We start from the raw sequence: 9,331 nt of genomic DNA on the forward strand, positions 1-9,331 counted from the left end.
CAATGAAAGAAGTGCATGGTTAGCATCAGATTTTGAGAGATGCAAACAACTTCAAAGCTTCATTAAAAGGTAGGGCTTGCACTGGTTTTGGATTGTCCGTATTTCTTTCCATATGACCCATCACAACCAAAGAGATGTTAGTTTCAAAAGGAGAAGTAGTAAAATAGAGGCTCTCTCTCCATTAGACAATCAAGGTATATTTCTTCTCTTTGTTTTTAACACCTTCATCATTCTCTGAATAGAGTTCTGATCTTGCATTTGGTCCATGGCAATATACCAAAGAAAAGTTAATTAATCCTACATAACTTATTTATGTTTATTTCTTTGCATAACCAATGTGTGGTTATTTATCTGCATGTTTCTAAGTTTGTTCAACTGACATTGAAGGGACTATTTCATAGAATACTGAACTAAGGTGAAGCCCTTCAGGTTACACAGAATAAGCAACAGTGTTGACACAAAGACATTTTTCACAGGTGACAGGTAGAAAACAGTATTCTCCACTGTTGCATGAAAGCATGGAAATCTCTGAACTCAAATAAGCATTTCTGCAAGAAGACTTCATATTGCAAATGGACCCCAACTAATACCATTAAACCAAAATACACCTCTTGAATGTAACACGTGTGTCACAGCACCTAAGATGTATCATAACAGTAAATACAAACTTGATGGGCTGCATCAGGCTTATTACTGTCATTTAAAACTCACCTCATGTGCTCGGATATAAAAGGATTACAATATTGGTATAGTACAGGGTCTTATCAGAGGATTTAGTTTGATGGCACAATGCAGAGCTTTGCTGGAGACACCTGCAGTTGCTCTAGATGTGCAGCACCATGCAGAGATAAAAGATCGGGTCCTGGCAGCTTTGCTGTTGTATTGAAGCAGCACAATATCCAAGCTAGTTAGCCCTAGCCTCTCAGCCACCACTTTCTGAAGTTGGTTGGTTTGCTTCTCTTCACATTTCTGTATTCTGTGGTACACGCATCTCCTCAGATTTAAAGAAAATACACCCCTAGCCACTGAGACAGTTGCAGGGGAAAAGATTAGAAAAACTAATCATTCCTCAGAAAAACAGTAAACCCTGCCTGCTGAGATAAGCATCAGAGAGCTAACCCTTAACCCCTTCCCCACTGTTCACTGTCACACCCAGGGGCAAAGATAAATTGTAGCAGGAAAGTTTGTTGAAGTTTATTTAAGACATTATTGCCCTCAACTGTCATTCTCACCTTCCTGCCAGAGATTATGATCCATGTGGCAGTCGACGCAGTCGACAAGATAAGCATGTGGCTCCAGCTCAGCTCCACTAGTTACCATGCCGTATATTAGCTTAAACTGGTGACAAATGTTTACTCTACCCTGACACACTAGCCTCTGGGCTGAAGAAGTTGAAGCATCCCTGCCAATTCTTTAGTGGGGATACTGGCGTTCAGAGGGCAGAGGCCATCAGGGTAGGCAGCTGGATACAGGCAGTGATGATTCCTTCAATAGCTGGCAGAGCCTGAAAATCAGGATCCACAACATAAATTTCTCCCTTCCCCTTTCACGGTGTAAAATGAAGAAAAAGTTTCAGGGACAAGAAAGGAGAGTTATCTTAAGAGTGGTTCAATTACAATAAGGAGGTAAGGAGCACCTATGTTTCAGTCTCTGCCTGGGCCCCCTCCCAAGTCTAACACTGACTCCGAGTGAAGATGGGGCTGCAGGTATCAGAGTATCAGTCAATGCATTTTGGGACTGCCTTATCATGTAGAATGTCGGTTAGAGAAGTTCATACATAGCAAAACAACAGAAATAGACCTCAAAATACTCCACTATACTCACAAATGATCATACATGATTTCCTGGACTGACAGAGGAATACTCATTTTTTCTCAGGTAAACTTTCAGCTTTATTCCTCAGGTCTCTCTCTAGCTTGTCTTCCTTCCATAGTTGACTTTCACCCTGCTAACTTCAGTGACTGCAGTCATTTCAAAACTCTATGGTCAAACAGTCCAAGAAATATTCTAAGTCTCAAAACAGATTGCTGTACATCCTTCATAAGGTAAAAGGATAATCAGCTACAGAAACAGGATTTCATAGAACCAAAATGGGAACATCCAAAATTCATAGAACTGTAGAGGCCACTCTTTCACTTAACACTAGCCAAATACTGTGGCACTTCGGGCAATAAGTTTTGAAAAAGTTCCAGGTAGACAAGTAAAAGCTACATCTTTTTCTATCTAGTATCACCCTTCCGTAGGTGCGGGGCAGACTTGTAACTTTGACATCATGTTTGTTTTCTCAGTAGATCCAGAACAGAGAGATCATTTGCAGCTATTGTAAGAGCACAAAGAGGCTGAACCTACCTGTAACAAGCCACGTTCACCTTTTCACCACCAAAACAGCTTTCCCTAAAGCTGTTTATGAATGCACTACAGTGCCTGCAATTTTCTGCATGGGATAACTCTGAAGAATTTTTTTTAAATCCTCGGTTAGCTCCTTAGCTCATTGCTCCTCTTAAAATTGCTTTTATGCATTTTTTTTTCTGTGCAAAAAAGCTTCAGCTAATGCCCAGTATCTGTGGCTTTCGTCTAAAAATATTGCCTCTCTTCCCAGAGATACAGTCAATGTGTGCAAGCATCCTTGTTACTTCTCTATGAGGCAGCTACCATCACCCACTTCTGCATAACAAATTACTTTGTTCACAGCTTGTTTCTAGCACAGACTGAGCAAAGAGGCCTCACCTTTCCATTATCAAGCCCTTATTTCACAATTTGTTGTAAGTTTGCTCTCACAAGTGCTGTAGTTCCCACTTAGGAACGATTTTAGAAAGTTTAGTGATTTCTTGAGATCAGGGTCATTCTGCATTACCTAATGGTCTGCAATGACTAACTAAAGGCCTAAGTCCCACTTCTTCTCATGATAAGATTTCAAAGGATGGGAAGTCAGTAATGAGTACATTCAAGGAGAAAAGAGACATCATACTTATGATGGAATATAGGTGGTTTTGCAGCACTCTTCTCAGTGGTTTACTGAAAAATTGTCTACTAAAAGATGTGCCTGCTGACAGGACAAAGAGGTTCCTGTTGATCTTTTTCCTTGCACTCTGTCCTTAAAGTTTGCTGATTTTGTCATCAAAGGTACCAATTCCAAGAATCATTATGTTATAGATTCATACTAAATAAGCCAGATAAGCTTGGTTGTGGGGGTCATGTCTTATGACTTCAAGGAAATGGCTACAATTTCAGGCGAAGTGGGAAAAAAGGGATAATGGATAGCACTTTGTTATTACCAAAGACCCTGCCGTTACTATTCACAATGAAATGGACCTCACTGCTCAATCTTTACTTAGTGGTTAAGGTTCCAACTAGTAAACCAAGAGATGGCTATGGGCAAGGACCTTTTAGAGAACTCCCACTCAGACCAAGGGGACCTGCTTCTCAAGGTTCTGCCCATGGTATACAGAAAGTACATTATAATAGATACCTTACACAGGCAGTAATAAAACTTGTTGTTGTTTTTTTTCTTTTTAAAGTAAACACAGAGTAATTTCCTAACACAGAAAGTCCATCATAAGCCATAGGATTGCTCATATTAAAACTGATTCTTACTGTTGTTGTTCATTAAGAACTGAATAGATGCCAACAGTCCCAATCCAACACATTCTGGAAAAAGAATATGGCAACAATTATTTGTATCTATAAGATATAGACTTTTAAAAGGACTGATTCTTCAAAAATTAAATAAATTGCAGGGTAGTGGATTAAGAATGTTGCATGTAAATGAACAATTATCAAATTCAGCATTTTTAGATAATAGTTTGATATGTATTCAAAAACATGAGGCGGGGAGAACCCACCAATGAACAACACACTACAAGAAAATAAGAAGGGTGTAACAAAAGTTCTCAGGAAACAATGACAAATTATTGCATGTAAAATGAGAACTGAAAAAAACCAAAGAGGCAGTACTTTAAAATCCAAGGTAATGAAAATTCAATATGAAATTTAGGTCCACTGCTACTGATATCAAATGAATAAAAGAAAAAAAAAGGGGGGAGGGGGAAAGGAAAGCAAAACAATAAAGTGAAAAGTGTAATGGATACTTTTTGTCCCTTTGCAGAATGAAGCAAGAAGCAGCAATTACTCCATATGACACTGTTAAAGAAACCAAATATTTCCCCATCTCTAGCATGTAGTCGGAAATGAAGCAGCAAGTACTAAAATAAAAACACTTCACCTCAATGTTCCAACATAATTTTATGAGTTTAAAGGTTCTGACTAAGGATTTCTCTGAACATCAATTTTAGACATACCATAGGAATTGGGAAAACTCCAAAGGATGGGGCAAATGTCACTGCAGCCCAACTATTTTAAAAAAAGATAAAAGGGATTGCAGAGATGACCAGTTAAAAGTGAGACAGTAACTGCAGTAATGCAAGAATGAAAAAGCGGTTAAAAATGTTGATGCTAAAAGAGCTACTTATTAAAAATATTAAAATTACAGAAGAGAAAAATAAATATTTAAATGATTGTTTATACTTAACAGCATTATTTTTTTATTAAGGATGCTTGGATTTTTGGGGTAACATTGCAGTTAATGGCAATTAATATGGGACCCCTGAGAACAAATAAATGCTAAAATACTAACACATTCAGCAGAGTTTTTGAAAAAGTATATACTGACAAATAAATCTCTCTGCTTTTTGACAGCTTGCAGGTCTGGTTGATAAAGGTGAGTCATGTTCATACACTTGGGTTTCTCTTACTACAGGTACCTTAATATAGGTAAAGGATGCTTTGACCAAAAAGTTTGCCAAACAAAGGCACACATTACACAGATTAAGAAGTTGTCACCCTGGCCGATCTCAAAATGTTGCTACTGGAACGAAATCCACACAAAGACTATTTTAAACAGTCTCCTCTGAAACAATTATTGGTTCAGGACTATTCAATTAGTTTTTAATGAACACTAAAAATTATAAAAAATATTTGCTGACTAAACGTGGACATAAGTGTTGCAGGAGCATCCACTAACAAGGCAGTTACTATTACAAAGTGATATTAATCACTGAGAAAATTATCTTGGTCCTACAAGATGACTTGAATGCAAAAGTCTGCAAAGGTAGGCAACATTCCCAGACAAAAGACACCCACTGCAGAACGCAGCAAGTTAAGAAAATGTTTTAAGTAACTGTCTCAAGCTTTCAGTACAACGCAGAATAGGAGTGTGCATAATACATAAATAGGACTATTAGCAGAAACAAATAATCTTGCATTGATGAGACCATCAGTACACTATCATGCTTACTTTCAGAAGGGCTACAAAAATACTGGAGATGCACAAAGAAAATGCTAGTTCATGGTTGTGCTAAGACACACAAAGAATATATTTATTAACCCCTTTTCAACCTTGCTAGCAGAGATATAATAAAATCCCCTGATTGCAAAGTTAAAAAACAACAACAGGTATGAGGTTCCTCAATATTTGGGTGACTTATCAGGGGATGAAATGGCCTCATCATCATGAGAATTTAAAATAAGACTGAAGTTTTAAGAAGTATTTTTAAACACATCTCATGAGCAAAACAAAGCTGTTCTTGTGAAAGACGGACATCAACATGGACTTAACAGTACTTTCCCTCTTCAGAGCCTGTGAATCCCCCAGTTTCGTAATGCCTGCTCATACAGATATTAGAAAAAGTATGTCTACATATCTGCAACATGTCCACATACCCACCTTGATTAGTTTTAATAATAGCTATTGACTCAGGGGCTTCCTCTGCTGACTCAGAAAGCTCACATTCTCTCCCATGCCACTCAACCAGCCAGGTGGTTCTTTTGTGTGGAGAAGCGACAGCAGAGCTTACTTTTGAACCATCAGAGACCAGACCCTAGCTGCAGCCTGGACAGGGTGGGCAATACTCAAAAGTCTCCTTCCTTAGGGTACATTTCTACACTCTTGTTCAGAGCAATCCTGAATCGCTTTGTGCCTGGCTATGTGCAAGCCAATTTCCCTTTCCGGAGGTCCGGAGTTAGAGAACACGATTCATCTAGTCAAGTCAGCTCTAAGGCTGTTGGCTGACATGTTTTCATGCTATGTCTCACTCTAAGGTCCCAACCAGGCTGGGAGCTGGAAGAGGGTTCTTAACAAATCACACTAGCAATAGTACTACTACTCCTTAAGTACAGAGTACTCCGGCTCGGTTGGTACCGTAGGATCCACAGTCCTGCTGGGGCAACACACCGTGGTGACTGAAAAAGTTGTTGCACGGACCAGAATCTTTTTCACACCTCCTCTTCCATGTGCAGGATGCTCCTGAAGACCACTCTCTTGCTCACATTATATGAGGTTCAGCTCACAGCCGTTTTCCTGTCTCCACACCCCTTCTCAAGACTCCCTCACCGTCTCCCATTTGCCCCATTCCCCCTCTTCCCTAGCCTCCACGGCACCACCTTCACCGAGCCTTCCCCAGCTCGGCCGGCCGTGACCCCACACAACCCGGGAAGGTGACAACCGGGTAGGGGCGAGCCCCAGCCCCCGCCCCACGGCCCCGCCTCAGCCCAGCCAGCTCACCTGCGTCGTAGAAGGTGTCCAGCACCGCCGTCTCCCCGAAGTCCAGCTCCCCGAAGTTGACCGTGCCGAGCTGGGCCCCCTCGGCCTCGCATGCCCGCAGCAGGCACTGCCGCGCCCCGGCCTCGGGGCTCCGCGCTCCGCCGCCCGCCTTGGGCGGGTCGTTCAGCACATACACGGCCCGCAAGCAGCGCGGCCGCGGGGCAGCCGCCCCGACCTCCGCCGCCTCCCCGCCGCCCGCCGTCACCTCAGCCGGGCCAGCGGCCGGCAGCTCCGGCTCCGGACAGGGCTGCGCCGGCTCCGCCGCCGCGCTGCCGCCCGCGGGGCTCTCCATAGCGGCCTCGAGGGCTGAGCGGAGCCGGCGGCTACCGGCAGGTGCTCAGGCGGGGCCGTGCCCCATCGCCGATAGTTGGGCCAACTCCGGCGGCGCAGGGGCCCGACGGCTCCCTGCCTCCCCTCGACCCCGCGGCTGGGCGGGCACGACGGCGAGGTGAAGGCGTCCGGCGCGGAGCGGAGCTCGGCACCGCCCTCCCCAGACAGGACAGCCCCAGGGGAAGCGGCAGGGAGCCCGGTTCCCCCTCCCCCGCAGCAGCACTGCCTGCCAGCCCCGCCGTGCGCTTCCCGGGACGAGCGCCCCGTTTGCCTCCGCGACCAAAGTGGTACCGGAGGGAAAGGCGGCACCGTCGGGGCGGCCGCGCCTCGTTTATTACTTCCCTTCCCCGCCCCTCGCCGTGCCGGCTGCGCCTCCGCCCGCTGCCCCGCTGCGCCCGTCGGTGTCACTTCGCAGGGCGGCGGCGTGCGCCCCGCTGGGCCTGACCGGGCTGAGGCGAGGGTCCCGCGTGCGCGGCCGTTGGGAGCCGCTTAACCGCCGCTCGCCGTGAGGAGCCGGCTGGAGCCCGGCTGGGCTTCCCCACACACCTTCCGCCGCCAGAGACACCCCCTATCACCGCTGCCCGAGCAGGGGCGGCCCTCACAGCTCGGGGGGGCTGTCGGCTTCTCGGAGCCAAGGCAAGCGCTACGGCTTTTCCTTCTCTCGGCTCGCTGTATCGTAGCTCTCCCCCCACCTCACTGATCCTTCTCTTCGACGCCATGGACGGACTGTCTCAGAAGTTTGGATAAATAGCTCTTCCTTCAGTTCCCTCTCTTTTCTTTTTAAAATCTCCCACGATCACGGCAAAATCAGCTCCTAGAAACTCTGTGGCAACTCCTGGCTTCTTTATAAAAACAAAATTCATTTTAAGCATCCCATTTCCTAAGACGTTTGTTAGCAGAAGTGACAATGGCAGCCTCGGCGTTGGCAGGGCTGTTGGGCGAGTTGCTGATTTCTGCAGCAGGAGGAAGCGCAGGGCAGCTGCTTGAGGATAATTGTGTGTCTGGGCCTTGTACCCCGGCTGTCAAAAGGACACCCATACACCCTCTGGAGAACATGACCTGCTGGCGAGCAAAGGAACGGTGGAAAATTATTTGTATTTGAAGCTGTAAACCTGGCTGGAAAGCCTTTTCATCTAATTTTTCACAGAAGAGGTTTTAAACAACCAGCATCTTCACTTTCTGCTGCAGCATGGCTCCTTACAAGCTACATATTTAGCATATGCTGTAATAAAACAAAAGCAACAACCAAAGGTGTAGAACACAGCATTTCCCTCTTTTGGTTTCTGGCACTGCGGTTTGGTGACCATAATAGGAATTGCAGTAGCCCATCTTTTTGAGAAACTCTCCAACGTGAGGGTAGCATAGCGCTGTGCAGTGTTTATGTTTGCTTAATGCTTGATAAGGATTTTAGAGAGAATGCAGAGAAATAATTGGAGGCAAACCTGTTTCTCATTTTGGAGAGTATGGGGCAAATAAACTGTTGGATTTGGTCCACAGGGTGGGGGGCGTGTGTGTGCTTTTTTGACAAAAGCACGGGTACATGAGACTTTGGAGGAATTATTTACCGTGGCCACCAGAGATCCCGCTCATTCCTGGCAGCTTTGCTCTCCAAGCAAGAGCAAGCCTGCTTATATGACAACTCTAACTCTATTAGCCTTGATCCAGTAATGCACCAATTAGCTGATGTAACAGAAGAAAAATCTAAATCTGCGTTTAGAAGATGCTCAGTGTGCACATTGAAGCCTTTGACCAACACATATGTTTATGATCCTCTCCAACAAAAATTCCACTTTATATTTTTTGCATTATAAGAAAGTTTGGGTTCAACAGCTGGCATTAAAACTTGAAATGAAAAATACGATACTGGCAAAATTAAGGGATTATTTGCAGGGAACTCAAGAATGTTCTTGGGCTTTCAGCAACTAACATGCAAAACTAAATTGCAATTTAATGGGTTCAGAACAAGAGATGCATGGTGGGGTGCTTTCTGTAATCTTGAAAATAGTTGAAATGTTAATTTAGAACAAATATGTAGGCTGGAATTGCTTGGCGGGAGGCCACTGAGACATAATAAATAAACCCTTTCTGCCTTCTAGTGATTCTCAAAATCTAGTTTGTTGTAAATCTAAGCCATGTCTTTGGGTTTCATTTTGTAGTTTTTACCATTCAGTATCATTTCAAATTTCTTGCTGAGAGGTCTGTCTCGTGGTCTTGAAACAGAGTGACACCTCTTAGTAGGTACTTTATGTAAATATAATTATAAAAAGGATACTTTCCCCTTTCCTTAATTATATTCACTCGTTTTACAAACAGTATCCTCACTATTCCATGTGCATTTTTCCTAACAAGCTGTCAGGTTCTGAGTGTCCATTTTCAGTAGTTTAACATGGTGCAATTTGTTCG

General features: G+C 44.1%; 1 protein-coding gene across 2 annotated transcripts in view; it reads right to left on the reverse strand.

Moving 5' to 3' along the window:
* The window catches only part of MAP3K15 (mitogen-activated protein kinase kinase kinase 15), an 88,007-nt gene extending 80,802 nt beyond the window's left edge, over positions 1 to 7,205 (reverse strand). The window contains exon 1 of one of the 2 annotated variants that reach the window (XM_014960295.1): positions 6,560 to 7,205. In XM_014960295.1, the coding sequence (XP_014815781.1) occupies positions 6,560 to 6,890 (331 nt within the window). In that variant the 5' untranslated portion in view covers positions 6,891 to 7,205. The remainder of the gene's footprint in view (positions 1 to 6,559) is intronic. The other variant, XM_014960296.1, reaches the window with a different exon arrangement.
* Positions 7,206 to 9,331: the final 2,126 nt, after the last annotated feature.

The sequence above is a fragment of the Calidris pugnax genome, unplaced genomic scaffold (assembly GCF_001431845.1).
Source record: "Calidris pugnax isolate Ruff unplaced genomic scaffold, ASM143184v1 scaffold188, whole genome shotgun sequence".
Lineage (NCBI taxonomy): Eukaryota > Metazoa > Chordata > Aves > Charadriiformes > Scolopacidae > Calidris > Calidris pugnax.